At 38.5% G+C, this 16,714-nt stretch overlaps 2 protein-coding genes across 2 annotated transcripts in view; one reads left to right on the top strand and one right to left on the bottom strand.

The window, feature by feature from the left end:
* USF3 (upstream transcription factor family member 3) overlaps positions 1-16,714 on the top strand; it is an 869,396-nt gene that overhangs the window by 35,981 nt on the left and 816,701 nt on the right. The window lies entirely within an intron of this gene.
* The window catches only part of SIDT1 (SID1 transmembrane family member 1), a 129,756-nt gene continuing 126,561 nt past the window's right edge, over positions 13,520-16,714 (bottom strand). The window contains exon 26 of the mRNA XM_049785850.1: positions 13,520-14,928. Coding sequence (XP_049641807.1) covers positions 14,866-14,928 — 63 coding nt within the window. The 3' untranslated portion in view covers positions 13,520-14,865. The remainder of the gene's footprint in view (positions 14,929-16,714) is intronic.

The following is a 16,714-nucleotide window of genomic DNA, read 5'->3' on the forward strand; positions in this document are numbered from 1 at the left end:
GTATTTTACAATTATATACAATTAAGTAACTTTGAGTACTCCCACCTTTTTCATAGAACTTTGGGACATGAATTACTTTGTTTTACCTCATATTTCTGTGCTTTTCTACAAATTGAGAAAATCAATAACAACAAAAAAGTGGATGGAGCGCATAGGCCAAGTGGTCTCAGGTGCATTGGTGGGGGAAAAATGGCAGAACTAAATACTCAAGCCAAAGTCAATGACAATAGAATAAAGAGAGCCAAACTATAACAGTCTAAATTCAAATGGATCTGTTATTCTTGTAGGCCAGTGGGCTAAGGGTGGAGGTATGGGAGGAGGCAGGCTGGGAACTTTGGTGGAGGAAGTCAACACTGATAGTGGGAATGGCCATAATTCACTGTCACTATATGCTTGAAATACAACTATGAAGGATATGTAATTTTAAAAAAGTAAAATAAATAACTATGTGTAAAAATATTTTGGAAAATTAGCAGAATTCAATTAGCCAATATTTTCCAAGTGAACAGCGCATACTAGTACAAAATCACACATATGTAAAAATGATTCATTAAAAATTTAAGATAGGGTCAGGGTGATTGTACAGTAGGTAGGGTGGTTGTCTTGCATGTGGGTGACCTGGGTTTAATTTTCAGCATATTATATATATATATATATATATATATATATATATATATATATATATATCCCTGAGTACCACCAGGAGTGATTTACTGTGCACAGAGCCAGGAGTAACCCCTAAACATTACAAAGTATGACCCCCAAACAAAAGCAAAACAAATAAAAAATTCAAGATAGATAAGTGGATTGTAACATAATAAATCATGTAAGTTATCTGACATGGTTTTAAAGTCTACACTGTAAAAACATTTGAAGGAAGGGGCCAGAGCAATAGAACAATGGGTAGAGTGCCTTATACATGGCCAACTGGGTTTGATCCCTGGTATCCCATATGGCCCCCTGAGCCTGCTAGGAGTAATTTCTGAGTGCATAGTAACCCAGGACTAACCCCTAAGCAACACCAGGAATGGCCCAAAACTAAAAAAAATATTTAAGGAATATATCATTTGTTGAGTTTTGGTAGAATATCAAATAATATCTGCATTTATCTTAAAAGGTTACCCAAATATCATTCCATTTCTACAGCACTAGCCTTTTGACCACTCAAAATCAATTTTTGATGTACTGAGTGAAGGCAGAAGCTTATGTAAGAATCTATCTTCTCTTAAGATAGATATTAAATAGATACATGGAAACATATCTAATATCTCAGTAATGCCTCTTGGGATCTTTGGTCTTGAGCACATTCTTTGTCTTAGGTTATGAGTTTATTTTTGTCTTAAAATGGATTTCTGCACTCCTATGTTCATAGCAGCACTATTTACAATAGCCAGAAACTGAAAACAACCCAGATGCCCAACAACAGATGAGTGGATAAAGAAATTGTGGTACATCTATACAATGAAATACTATGCAGCTGTTAGAAGAACTGAAGTCATGAAATTTGCTTATGCATGCATGGATTTGGAAACTATTATGTTGAGTGAAATAATTCAGAGGGAGAGAGATAAGCACAGAATAGTCTCACTAGTATGTGAGATTTAAGAAAATAAAAGACAGTATAATAATAACACTCAAAGAAAATAGAGATGAGGGCTGCAAGGACAGCCATGTAAGAAGCCTATCACAAAGTACAGTTAGAGAAATAACTACACTAACAGTTACCATGACAATGATAGAGAGAGAAATACAATGCCTGCCTGGAAGACAGGCAGGGGGTGGGGGAAGGAAGAAAATGGGGGAACAATGGTGGTGGGAAAGTTGTACTAGTGAAGGAGAGTGTGCATTTTATGGCTGAAACTCAATTATGAACTTGTTTTAATCATTGTGCTTAAAGAAATTATTTTAAAAATAAAATAAATGGATTAATACTTGTAAATTTTCTATTTTAATTCTAAATAGTAAATAAATAGAATCCACATATGCAAAATTCCTTAGGACCCCCAGTAATTTTTTAGGAGGGTTAATGAGTCAGAGACCAGAAATTGAGTACTTGTATTCCTGAATAAACCATAGGAATTATCTATCTGATCATAGCCATAACATTTAGGAAAACTTGTTACATTCTATAAAATATTCAGCAGTATAGTCTTTGTATTGCAAGTGTAAAGTCCTAAGTTGGATCTTTGGCACTGTGTGTTGTGGAGTGGGGCATGACAAGGGATAATAAAAAAAAAAGAAATTTTTTCATTATATTACAGACTGATAAGTATTTATAAAATGAAAATGACTCATGAATCTTTTAAACATTGGCAAAGAACTTGCACTAATTTTTACATGATAACTAAGAAGTCTATGAAAAGGTGCTCATCAAGTAATTATAAGATTATATTATTAAATATTATATAATTACAATTAAAGTAAAATACAATGAGATACATTGCACTCTCATCAGAAAAGCTAAATCAGAAATAAATGACAAATGTCATATTTTAAAATATGTGAAAGATATGTCTCAAATACAGGCAGGGTGTGGGGGAAGAGATAGATGGATGTATTAGTGATAGGAAGGTTGCACTGGTGAAGGGGGATGTTCTTTTCTATAACTGAAACCCAACTAGAAATATGTTTGTAATCATGGTGCTTAAATAATTAAATTATTAATTTAAAAAAGAGAAAAAAAAGAAAATATGTGAAAGAATTGAAGTTCTCATATGATGCTAGTATAATCACCTAGGAAAATTGTTGGCAGTATCTGTAAAAGAAAAGTAGTGTTTGTTAAGTCAGCAATTCCATAGTATACTCTGTATATGCTCTGAAAAAAATATTTGCATAAAAAACTTTTTGCTTGTGTAGCCTTTAGGAAAAGCAAAGTTTTTAACATAGCATATCTTTGTGTTTCTACTTTAAACATTCTCATGAACCTTTTTTATATTTGTAAATAAGACCATTTTTCAAAATATAACCAAGATTTTTTAAATAATAAAGTGAGTTATATTGTTAATAAAAAAAATGAATGAGAATGTTCATAGTAGCATTTATTTGCTTTTGTTTGTCTTATTTGTTTTTTGTGACACAGCCTGCGGTGCTCTGGGCTTTCTCCTGGCTCTGCACTCAGGGATCATTCTAGGTCAGGCTCTGAGACCATATGGGGTACAAAGGATTGAACCTGGGTCAGCCACATGCAAGGCAAGTACTCTTTACATAGCAGCTTTCTTTCCAGTAGCTTCATTGGAAACACCACATACATACAACAATAGCAGACTAGATACATGATATATCATGTAGTCCAGTATGCTCACCTGAATCTCACAGATACTATACAGAATAAAAGAAGACAAAGGAGGAGTACACACAGCATGAAAAATTCCCAAACAGACAAACTTGAGAAAAATTAGAATAGTGATCTGACCTGGGCTACAAGTGAATTTGGAATACAAATGAGAATGCTAGGAATGTTGCTGTTTATTTTATTTTATTACATAAAATAAGAGATACAGAGTTAAAAAGTTGTTGAGAAGAAAATGAGCAGCACTACACACATCCCAACTAGTCTGATTCAGGCTGATCTCATTGTGGCCTTCTGCTATTGCTAAGTATGTATATATTTGAGCATTTACCTCCAGATGAAAGAATTAGCACAGGCAAATGGGGCCTTGACTTAATATCTCTTTACCTGGAAAACTTAACATCAAGAGAAACATATTAAAACAAATAACTAACAGTGAAGTCAGTTATTGATAGAACATCCTGTGCCTTGTTCTGCTAACCACCCTGTCCTCTCAGATGAAAGGAATGTTTGTTTGGGGACATATCTAATGTATAGGGACTTCTGGTGACTTGCTAATCTTTTAACATCCAAGGTTTGGCCTGGAAGTAACAAAGGACCATTAAGAAAGCTTTTCCCAAGAAAATATTTGCTCCAAACAGAGACCTCTCTTTTCCCCTTTAATTGACTTGTCTTTTCAGTTAGACCTTGCCCCCTTAAATAAAGCCTGTCTTTTAGTAGACTTGAGGATATTTAGGAAGTATGATTTGTTGAAGCCCTAAAAGTAAAAGGCCTGCAAATTGTCTATTGTAAATAAGTTCATAGATTAAGCAGAATGTACTGACAGTTATATAGGTTTTTGTTAGCAAGGAAGCATAATGTTTAACTCCGCAGAGCAATCAGTTGCATGAACATTGAGTGGAAATAAAAACTGATCAGACCTAAATACCAAACCCAAAGTCAACGACAACAGAATCAAGATACCCAATCTACAACAAGCTATACACAAAAGGGATCTGTTATACTAGCAGTCCAGGGGGCAAAGGGCAGCGGTATAGGATGCATGCTGGGAACAAGGGAAGAGGGAGGACAGCACTTGTAGTGGAAATGGCCCTAATTCACTGTCTCTATGAACCTTAAATATAACTATGAAAGGGACCGGAGAGATAGCATGGAGGTAAGACGTTTGCCTTTCATGCAGAAGGATGGTGATTCGAATCCCGGCATCCCATATGGTTCCCCGTGCCTGCCCGGGTTGATTTCTGAGCATAGCCAGGAGTAACCCCTGAGCGCTTCCGGGTGTGACCCAAAAACAAAAATATATATATATATATTTATATATATATGTATATATATATAAAACTGTGAAAGACTTGTAATTCACATAGGTAACAATAAAATCATCTAAAATAAACAAAATAGAACAGATGCAGATTTTTTAAATACCACAAAAATATGACTTGCAAAAATCTTGCTTAAATACCCAGCTGTAATTTTCAATAAATGGACTCAAATTCACCTTCACTTCTGGGTGTGTGGCCTCTATTTCCCATTTGCCTACTCCTGCATCCACCTTCCTCAGGGACCTGTGTATTCCCTTAGTGTTGGACCAAGCAGGCCTTGACAGGGGGCTTATTCATGGGTCTGCTCTCAAGGTTTATTCCTGGCAGACTCAAAGAACCAATGCTGGGGATCAAACCTAGGTTGGTCTCATACAATGGAAATACCCTACCCACTGCACTATTGTTCTGGTCCTCTGATACACTTACTGAGTCAACAACATCTTAAAGCTATTTTTACTGTCATTCTTCCAAAAAAAAAAAAAAAAAAAAGGAAAGGCCATGGTACTTTTTTATTCCTGGTTTCAATTTCCCACTACATGCCTTTGAACAAGAGTCATAATTTCTTTGCTAAATTTTAGTTTATTTGTTAGTTCATTATCTCTCCAGTCTACCTCACAGGGTTGTTGTGAAAGATAAATAAGGGTTTATACTGGAAAATGTTTTCACATGTGGCAAACTCATTTTTAAGTTTTAAATAGCATTTATTTTCCATCTCTTCTGCATAGAAGAGATGTAATGCAGGGTTCCATTAGGATATATTTTGGCTGGACAACATCAGCAGCTCATTTGACCTTTTCTTCCTGAATAATATGGGAGAAAATGATAATCTGTGGCTTACATAAAGTCAGGTAAATTGATATTCCACTTAACGTTTCACACAACCAAATAAACTATAGATTCTGGAGAAGATTAATAAGATCTAGCTTTTAATGGGGTTTGTGCTGTGCAGGTTTGGCTTGGGTAGTGTTTTCTTACATTGCTTAATCACAGTCAGATCTGTGGTTTGGAAAAAGGCTATAGCCAAATTGTAGTGCGGGAGAATGTCCTGCTTTAGGGATGTTTTCTGGGAACTCATAATTCAATTAGGTTAAATCATTTTTTTTGGTATATTCTGAGTGGTAATTGTTAACATTCACATTATTTATAGTGGAGTAACTTAATGTAGAATAAAATTGGCAAATCTATCAGTGTTTCAGACTGTCTTTCTTTGTCTTATTTTGGGGCAGACTTAGAATTCCTTTATCATCATTACAAATGTACCCTAAGTGAAGAATGATGCATTCCTAATTCCTAGTTCAATGCAGGATATTCCTTGCCTTTAAGAGAAAGAAATTCCCTCCTGTGAGGGGAAGTGAGGCCTACTCTAAGAATAAAGCTGATTAAGTTATTGATGGGAGTTGTTGCTTTGGCCCTATTTGGGGTAGTTGAGATAAATTTTGAAAGCAGCTTTGGATGATAATTTCATACTTAATAGTTTCTGAAGTCCCTAAATAGTTTTTGCTTGTTTGGGGGATCACATTCATAGTGCACAGGGCTTAATTACTATTGATTCTACACTTGTGGTTACTCCTGGATCTATACCAAAGGAATCACACCTGGTTGTGATCGGGGGCCATATGGGATGTCTGGGATTGTACCCAGGTCAGCTGTGTGCAAGATAAATACCTTTCCTGTTGTAGAATCTCTCCAGTATTATCTCCAGCTCTCTAAATATTTTTTAGAAAAATAAAATTGATACACACATATACGAAACTCCTTGATTTCCAGATGGTCTATTGCTAATTTTGCTTCTGAACTAGTAGAAACTAGACACTTTATGCTACATATTTTATTTTGTTTTGCTTTTGGGTCACACTTCTGGTGCTCAGGTGTTAATCCTGGCTCTGCACTCAAAAATCACTTCTGGTAGGCTCTGGGGACCATACGGGATGCCGGGATTTGAACAACCATCTTTCCTTGATCAGCTGCTTGCAAGGCAAGCCCTACTGCTGTGCTATCTCTCTGGCCCTGCTACATATATTTTAACTTAAAGTGAATCTTTGGACTTAGAGTTGTTTTGTCAAGTGTAATCTTTGAATTTGTAATAAAAAAACTGGTCTTAGCAGTGGAAGCAAGAGTCATTCTCAAGTCTATCCTGCTTTAGTTTAGCAAACCCAACTGAACCAAAGTTCAGCTTTTCTTTTTTTTTAATTTTTTTAAACAACTTTATTACATACATGATTGTGTTTGGGTTTCAGTCATGTAAAGAACACCACCCATCACCAGTGTAACATTCCCATCACCAATGTCCCAATTCTCCCTCCTCCCCACCCAACCCCCGCCTGTACTCTAGACAGGCTTTCTATTTCCCTTGTACATTCTCATTATTAGGATATTAGGATATTAGTTCAAAACGTAGTTATTTCTCTAACTAAATTTATCCCTGTTTATGGTGAGCTTCATGAGGTAAGCTGTAACTTCCAGCTCTTTTCTCTTTTGTGTCTGAAAGTTATTATTGCAAGAATGTCTTTCATTTTTCTTAAAACCCATAGATGAGTGAGACCATTCTGTGTCTTTCTCTCTCTCTCTCTCTGACTTATTTCACTCAGCATAATAAATTCCATGTACATCCATGTATAGGAAAATTTCATGACTTTATCTTTCCTGACAGCTGCATAATATTCCATTGTGTATATGTGCCACAGTTTCTTTAGTCATTCATCTGTTGAAGGGTATCTTGGCTGTTTCCAGAGTCTTGCTATGGTAAATAGTGCTGCAATGAATATAGGTGTAAGGAAGGGATTTTTGTATTGTATTTTTGTGTTCCTAGGGTATATTCCTAGGAGTGGTATAGCTGGGAGCTCGATTTTCAGTTTTTGGAGGAATCTCCATATTGCTTTCCATAAAGGTAAAGTTCAGCTTTTCTAAAGCACAGGGAGGGAGCTCCTTTGTGGCTCAGGTTAATATAAAAGATGTCAATCCTATGAATTTTGCAAAATAATTTGTTATGAATTTCCTGGTGCAGAAGTCAGGCAGGGTCTCACAACGCTCTCTTGCTGAGTCATACTTCTTAAGTTCTCAGTCAAGTCAGGAGTAAGCCTTGAACATCAGCCCTCCATACCGAAACAAAAACAGAAAGTCATTTCTCCCATTGCTGCCCCACTAATGCAATACCTTACCCCAGATTTCTAACTACAAGGCATTTTATGAGATCTGTCCATAATGTACGTGAGCTCTCTAGAAGTTTAACAACTTCTTTTCCTTTTGACTTTCTCCTTAACTTGTATGAGCTAAAGAAGAAACTGTTTTCTCATTACATTCTATTCATCCATTTGCCACATTAAATTTTAACATGGGTGGTTCAGGCTTAAACCTTATCTGATTCTTTCCTTTTTGGTTTTCTTCAGGATTTTTCTTAAATATTTCATCAGGAAATACCGCTGCTTGAAACTGATCTTTGATTAACACTTGGCCTTCCAATTCTTCTTTCTTCATTTGTTCATTTGTCCCTTCTTTCTTTCCTTCCCCTCTTTCTTCCTTCCACCTCCCTTTTTCTCTTCCTTCTTTCCTTTCTCCCTTTCTTTCTTCCCTCCTTTCTTTTCTTCTTCCTTCCTATTTTCCTTTCCTTCTTTCCTTCTTTCTTTCCTTCATGTTCCTTTCCTTTCTTTTCTTCCTATCTTCCTTTCCTTCCTTCCTTTCTTTCTTTCTCTTTCTTTCTTTCTTTCTTTCTTTCTTTCTTTCTTTCTTTCTTTCTTTCTTTCTTTCTTTCTTTCTTTCTTTCTTTCTTTCTTTCTTTCTTTCTTTCTTTCTTTCTTTCTTTCTTTCTTTCTTTCTTTCTTTCTTCTCTTCCTTTCCTTTCTTTATTTTCTTTTTACCACTAAGCTATCCTGAGACCCTACATTTTAAATTCTTGTTTTATCTCCTTTTCTTCCCCTTCATGCTCTCTTAATCTCATTATTCACTGCTATAGCACCAAAAAGTCAATTTGGAATTCTCAAACATAGCTGGAGCTTTATCAATGAATCTGTTTCCTCCAAATAACACATGTCTAGAAATCAGCCTATGCAATATCCTCCTCACCACTAAAATGCTAGCACCATTGAGTTATGGCCTTTGTTTCTTTTCATTTGTGGCAGAAATGGGAAGAAGCTCAAAGAGGTATTTTCTAAAAATCAAACATGCTTTTTAAGAATTTGATTGGGAGGGATAGTATTGTGGGTAGAGGACTTGCTACAGCCAACCTGGGTTCCACATCTGGGTCTCATATCGTCTCCTGAACCTACCAGGAGTAAACCCTGAACAGAACCATGGTGGTACAAAAACAAAACAAAACAAAAAATTGGTTGTGAGGAGATAGCATGTGTGTCAATGACCTAGAACTTCAAATCTGGGGACAAAAAACTGCTGAAAATCATTTGAACATTTTTGTGTCTGTCATTTAGTGAGATTATGAAATTCTTAGAGGCATAGTCTTGAAGTTCTTCACCCACTTACAATGAATTGAAGTCTCTTTTTGCAGAAGAGTCCCACCTACATGAAAACTTCATTTCTCTGGTTTTTAAAGACTATGTAGAAGTCTGATTAGGATTCTGGCCAAGCTTATTTAAAACATGTGTTAAGGCCTAAGATTTAACAGATGACTTTGTTGACAGTGGTGCCCTAATACTGAGGAAATATTAAAACTTAGTCCCATGGGGCCACAGCTATAGCATATAAGTAGGGCATTTTCCTTATATGCGGCTGACTCAGGACGAACCTGGGTTCGATCTCCGGTGTCCCATATGGTCCCCCATGCCAGGAGCGATTTCTGTATGCATAGCCAGAGTAACCCCTGAGCATCACCGGGTATGGCCCAAAAAGCAAAACAAAACAAAACAAACAAATTTAGTCTTACATTAGAGGTGGCATGACATTGAAGTGAAGGATCTTAAGTACTTTGAAGGTGATGATGGATGGGAGTGAAATAACTTTTTGTTTGTTTGGGAATCACACCAGCTGAGCTCTTAGGGTTTAATCCTAGCTCCACTCAGAGACTGATGACCATATGAGGGGGAACTCAGAGGAGGGGACCATATGAGGTCCTGGGTAGTGATCCACCATTGGCCACTTGCAAGGGAAATGTACTACCTACCGTACTATCTCTTTAGCCACAATAGATGCAATAACTTTGTACACTAAGGCCATAAACATTATTAACATTGTTGTAACCATACTGTGTGAACTATAGTAAAAAATTTAATTATTAAAAAACAACCCAAACTGTCCCAATATTTGGTTACACAAATATGTCTTATCTTTAATAGTCATAAACAACCATATGTCCTATAGACTCCAGCACCTGGTCCCTGAGCATTCCAGCCTCAGAGGTATATGACTAAACTCTGGTGGAAGGGACCTCTATGAACAAACAAAAACAGCGAGTGGAGTGATAGCACAGTGGGTAAGGTGTTTGCCTTGCACTTGGCCTTGATTGTCCTGGGTTCGATCCTCAGTGTTTTATATGGTCCTTCAAGCATATCAGGAGTAATTTCTGAGTGCAGAGCCAGAAGAAATCACTGAGTGCCCCCCCAAAAAAATAAAAAAGAGAAACAAAAACATGGCAAGCTACTCCAAAAACCAGGCAGAATTGGTAAGCAAGAAGTCTCTGTTTCATGTACAGGCAAATCTTTCCTCCTAATGTTTTTTCTTAGATTCACCAGGGGACATGAGAGCCATTTTAAAAACCAAGTCATCTTCACATGCTGCCTTTTTTGGGGATCTATTTTGGTGTAGACCCCTTTTCATGTAGCCTAAACTTTACTTGCAAAGCATTAGGGCAAAGGATGGTTAATGTGAGGGGAGGAATTTGTACACAACACTCCCTGGTCTGGGTAGTCCACTCAACAAGACAACATCTGTATTTTCTTTGCAATTCCCAGGCAGAAATGAAGTGTAACTTTACTTTTTCCACTTGGCCCTGGTTTGAGTAACAATTTTTCTTTTTCTTTTCTTTTCATTTTATTTTTTTTATTTTTTTTTTGTGGCACTCAGGTACTGTTGGGCGAGGGGCCTGGGGGTGGTGGTTCTATTCCAGGCATGATGCTCTGGAAACAATGAGGTATAGGAGATTGATCCTCAACATCTATATCTAAATCATGTGCTCCAGCTCAACTACAGAGGAGCAATTTGTAATCAGGGCAAGGCAGTAAATTGCAGAATTGTAGGCAGTAGAGAGCCAGGAAGGACCCTGGGCTTGGAAATTTGATTAGTCTGTGTTCTTATCTCTATTTGTTTTTTTGGGCCATACCTGGCAACGCCCAGAAATTACTCCTGGCTCTGTGCTCAGAAATCACTTCTGACATGCTCAGGGGGACCATGTAGGATGCTGGGGATCAAACCTGGGTCGGCCGCTTGCAAGGCAAATGCCCTACCTGCTGTGCTGTATGGGCTCTTATCTATGAGGGTGATGAAACCTCACAATGTCTTCAGGTATCCTAGGACTGAGAATGGGGGAATTGGAGCTTCTTAATGCCCAGAAGAAAGGGTCAGCCCTTGCTTTCCCCACTTCTCTAAGATTCAACTGGTAGGGGCTGAGGATCTCTGTCCTCTATCCTATTCTACCTACCTCTCTCATTGTCAAGGAGAAGTGGGAAGTGCAGATCAAAGTTCTGGAGACTTAACTATGAGATGAAGAACATAGTTTGGACTGAAATCTGGCTCAGGGCCTGAGAACTAGGACAAGAGTTAAGGCCATTGTCTAGCATGCACTTGCAGCCAGACATTGGTTCAAGACCCCAAGTACTGCCAGATGAATACAGAACCAGCTGTGGCCCACTGACCACCACAAAGACATCCTCCCCAAATAGAAATACTGCAAGAATCTTTCATACTGGGCTGAAGCAAAAGTACAGTGTATAGAGAACTTGCCTTGCATGCAGCCAAATGGATTTGATCTCCTTAGGATTCTAGGAGTGACCCCTGAGTAGAGCCAGGAGTAAACTCTCAGCACACTGCCAGGAATGACCCCCAAACAAACAGACAAACAAAAAGGAAATCTTTCCTAGACCCTACTTCTTTCCATGAAATGTCTTATCTTTGTTTATTCTTTCTCCCCCAAAATTTCACAGGAAGGTTATCTCCCAGATTGAAAAACTTTGGGATACTGAGTTTTCTAACACTGGATTTCCTGACCCCACAGGTCACTTTGGGGGTGTTGGCAAGCATGCAGGTCAGTTTCACAGTGCCAAGAGCTGGCTCTTTCAGTCATGGAAAGTCCCTTCCCCAAATAGTTTCTGGTTTTCCACTGACTCCTACTGCTAAAATAAAACCAGGCTAATCCCTCAACCATGTAGCACCAACAGGTGTGGTAGCTTATCAGGCATCAGGCAGAGGTATTGAAGGGGTCAGTCTTACTTTTCTGGCTGTCATACCCCAGCTAAGCAGCTCCTATTACCCTGTGCTTGCTCTGCCAAGAACCTCTTCACAGGACTGTTTTTCTCCATTCACACTCTTGAACTTAACTTTCAGTCGCTCTGCCCTTCTCTCTGAAAGAGCAATGCCCAAGAACACAGGCAAAGGAAGGTTGCACAGGTCTTGTGATATGAAAAGTGGGGCAATTAAAGGAGTCTGAAGCAAGGAGCAACAATGGCTATTCACCCCAAATCCTGCTAACCCCACACATAGTGTCAAATGACTTGTATCCAACAACCATGAGCAAAAAGAATCCGCAACAATCCATTCCATTTAGAACTGATATTTATAATAAGATTGGGCGTGGTCTGGGTTTTCAGTCCTGCTTCAGAGAACACAACAGAGTTTAAATGTGAGTTCACAGCACAGGACAGACTTGAGAACACACTTGAGAACACAGCCCTATCCTCAGGCCCCTTCTGGTTTTCAGGGACAGATTTGCCAGGAGTTGCCAAGCAGGTGAATTCACAGTATCTTGCTGGGCAACTTGACAGACTTACTTTGTTGTTTCTATTTCCTGTCTTCTCTCTCTCTCTCTCTCTCTCTCTCTCTCTCTCTCTCTCTCTGGATTTGGAACCATTAGCTCATTAAAAACATAAAAACTTATATCAAGTCCATCATATTACGTAGGTCTGAAATTTGTTTTAGAGATTAGACAAACAACCATTGGTTGATTTCTTCTCTCCCTTTTCTTTCCCTTTTGTTGTTGTGATGACTGGGATATGGGTGTCACTCAGCAGTCCTCTGCAGATTATACATAGTTGTGTTGTAAGGGATTCCAAATGGCAGTGATACCTGCATACCTCTTGGCAAAATGGGGGATGCAAGTGGAGTGGCACACTTGTGGCTCTGCGCAAGGCCGGTATTCTACCACTGAGATATTCATCGACTCCAACAGACCTACTTGGTAGGGGACCTTCTGATGGCCCGGGAAAGCCAATATATTTTTATTTATTTTTTGGCCTCCAAGAGGTGTTCAGGTGTCCAGTCCGGCAATTTCTGGCCAAATGTGCTGGTGGTTCAATATAAAAACCCAAAGATGTGGCACTGCTCAGGCCCTGTGGTTTGTCCAGCACTGAACATAGTGATACTCATCTCAATACCTTTTAAACACTAAAGAGTGACAAAAGACCACAAATTTGGGGACCACTTTGAAATAAAGATCACAAATTGTTTCACTGAAAGTCTCTTTGCATTTTAAAATCAAAATTTTAAGATCATTGCTCAAATGTCCACAATGTGCTTTTGAACTTTATGCAATATTTTAAAGAAAAAATTAGAGTTATTAAAAAGTGTCTGATCTATGCTCTATAGACAAAAGTGGACCTGGTGGAAGTAAAGTGCCTTAGATTTTCCTAGGTCAATATGAATCTTTACATACATTGTTATAGGTATAAATTCTGATACAGCATATTCTAGATACTAGGTGAGCCTGCTCAAAATGGTACGATATGGGGAACAGAGCTAGCAGACACATAAATACAAAGTTTTCAACACGTTGCTGTGAAGACAATGTGAATCAGGTACAACCATGAAACAGGCCAAAGTTAGCTGTGCTCTCTGGAAGCAGAACTGTAAATTGTGTTTACTTTTAGAGAGAGAATTTCAGGCAGAAAGCCTGCAGCCTCTGCTCTGCTTAAATGCCAGTCAAGTTGTCCTTTCCGTCATAGAGGACCTCTAGTGCCAACACCCATTTCTTTCCCAAAGGCAGTGTGGGTGGGCACAAAAAAAGAAACAGGGTCAGTACAGAACTATTTGAATTGGAGATACAAAAAAAGCACTTAGGCCTGTGCTGAATTTGCTCTAGGATTCCTGGTTCTTCAGGCCTGTGTGCTGGATGCTGAGCTCATGATTTTCTTATCACAGTAGCTCATTTCTCTCTTCCTGCTGCTGGAAGAGCTTCCTGCCCTCCTACTTCTGCTTTGGAGTTGGAATATGGAGTGACAGGGCCTTGCCAGGAAGGTCACCTAAATTGTGGGTCCACATATAGCAGTGACATAAATTTTCTGGGGACTGGGTAAGCCCGAGGACTTAGTCCCAGAGACAGCCATCAGTGATGAGGAATGTATGATCAAGTCCCATCTGGAGTTCTTGCAATGGAATCATGAACCTGGAGGAGTCATATAGAAGTTCTGAGGAGGTGACTTGTCGGTGTCATAAAAGCATCTGTTCCAGTTGGATGGGGCCTAGAGGCCACCCTGCTACAGATTTTTAGATGCCACCAAAAGAACTAGTAGGTCTGAACCAGATCTCTGTGGCTTATCGAGCAACAAATGCTGTAGACAAAGGTGCCAAACCAGAGAGGTAATCCAAGGCATGAAGGCAGCGTTGCTGGCAAATATCATATGGGTAGAGATGGGTCCAAAGATGGTAAGTTGACTTTATTTTAGAGCCATACCCATTAGTACTGAGAATATATTCCTGGTTATGTGCTCAGGATGATTCATGGCAGTGTTCAAGGAACCATAAGTGCTTGGGATTGAACTAGAGTATGTATGATGCACTTAAGGCAAGTGCCTTAACTCCTGTACTCTACCAGGGCTCTAATTTCATGCAACTTTCAGTCCTAAATTAGAGTTTTAAGTGGAAGAGGATGGAATTTCTGGATTCTTCGAGACTTTCCTCTACCCATGTCCATGGCTTTCTGTCTAGCTTCGTGAACACTTGGCTCTCTCCCATCTTCTCTCCTCCCTGTGTGTGAGTGCAGAATTGATTGTCCATAGGGTGGTGGGGCATTTGGCAGTGGCAGCTTTACGATTATGTTATTTTTTATAAAATAGCATCAAGATTAAATCGTTTCTCTCTCCTCATCTTAATGTTGTGGGCTCAGAAGACAGGGATCTGATCTCTTCGAGCCACATCTAGATCATCATCCAGGGTTAACAACACCTGAAAAGAGAGATACACAGAAATGAAAGGATTGCAATTATAAAAAGTTCCCACTTTCTCTCATGCTCTCATAAATTGAAAACTATAATTGCCCCTGATCCTTTACATGTTTACTGTTGCTTTCTGCAGCACTATGTTCTTAACAGGAACATGAAGGAAATATATACTTTATTTATTTAGGGGGAGTTTTGGGTCATTCCTGGCTATGCACTCAGAAATTACTCCTGGAGGTACTTGGGGACCAGATGGGATGTCAGTTATCAAACCAGGGTTAGACACATGTAAGGCAAGTACCTTACCCACTGTACTATTGCTCCAACCCTGGATTTATACTTTGTTATAAATTTATATTTATACCTAAGTGAAATATGTATCAAGGATTTATTATTATATGATACAAATTCAGGAGATAATACTTTGAATTAAAATGTCAAAATTTTCTTGCTTCATGAAGCTTCCACTTGAAAGCAGTTGCTGACATGAAATAAATACATAAATAAAATAGAGTATGTTAAGCAATATGAAGTAAATTTGCTTGTGTCTGCTAAGAAGGCAGGTATAGATGATGGTTGGAAAGAGGGGACACAGGTGGCTGGAAGGTCACACTGGTGGTAAGATTGGTTATGAAATCTTAAATGCCTGAAAAAGCTGTATTATGAACAATCATGTAAGTCACAATTTTATAATAAAAAAAGAGTATATTTGATCAGTGTTTCCCAAAGTGGGTGATATGATCTTCTGGAAGGTGTTGGAACAACCTAGGATGGGTTGTAGTAGCCTCAGAAGTAGCTGTGGGCACTTTCTTTTCATTTGCTTAAAGAAGATAAATTTTCAGGGGAGTATCAAGTGGTTCTTTTCTTGGAAATAAAAAGAATGTTAGATCAAATGAGTTTGATAACCTCTGGTAGTAGTAATATATACTAAGAACAGTATGTTTGGTATTAATATGTAGTAAGAATAAAAACTATAAAGCATGGGACCAGGAATGTGTTTCAGTGCTACAACTCCTGCACTGCGGTTTAATCCTCAGCATAGACCCCTACCGAGTGCTGCTAACTGCCAACAGTGCAGTTGGGATTCCACATACTATAAGTATGAAACTCCTGGATATCTCAACAATGACAACAACAGCAACAAGGTGAAAGGCAGGGTATAGGAAAGTAGGACATGAGAATTGTCTTAACATGATAGGGTGCACAGAGTATTGTTAGAGAGGAAATGTATCATTCTGCATTTTGTTATCCTCGTAACATTCTTTTCACATAGAACTTTGAACTCTACTTTTTGGGGTCTCTGACTAATAAAAGTTGACTTTTCATGGGACTGGAGTGGTAGGGCGTTTGCCTTGCACGTGGCTGACCAGGGTTCAATTCCCAGCATCCCATATGGTCGCCTGAGATTGTCCGGAGTGATTTCAGCACAAAGAGCCAGTAGGTAACTCCTGAATGCTGCACAACCTAAGTGAATTTTCAAAAATTATAATAGTATTTTTTATTGGTTAAACTTTCCAAAGTGACCAGAAGGGGGTAGCCCTGCTCCATTCTTGCATGACCAAGTTGCTTAAATTTGGCAAGTGTTAAGAACTCAGAAGGTCTAGCAGTGTCATGTTATGTCAATTGAATCCATGTACAGACACTAGGACTTTAACTTGGAAAACAAATTAGGATGAAAATATGGTAATTATCATCTATTGTTATCAAAATATGCATGGCTTCTAGGGAGGTGTTTGGCAAAAAGTGGGAGGACTGTAGGAGAGATAAATGCATTAAAAGGAACAGAAACCTGA

The sequence above is a fragment of the Suncus etruscus genome, chromosome 13 (assembly GCF_024139225.1).
Source record: "Suncus etruscus isolate mSunEtr1 chromosome 13, mSunEtr1.pri.cur, whole genome shotgun sequence".
Lineage (NCBI taxonomy): Eukaryota > Metazoa > Chordata > Mammalia > Eulipotyphla > Soricidae > Suncus > Suncus etruscus.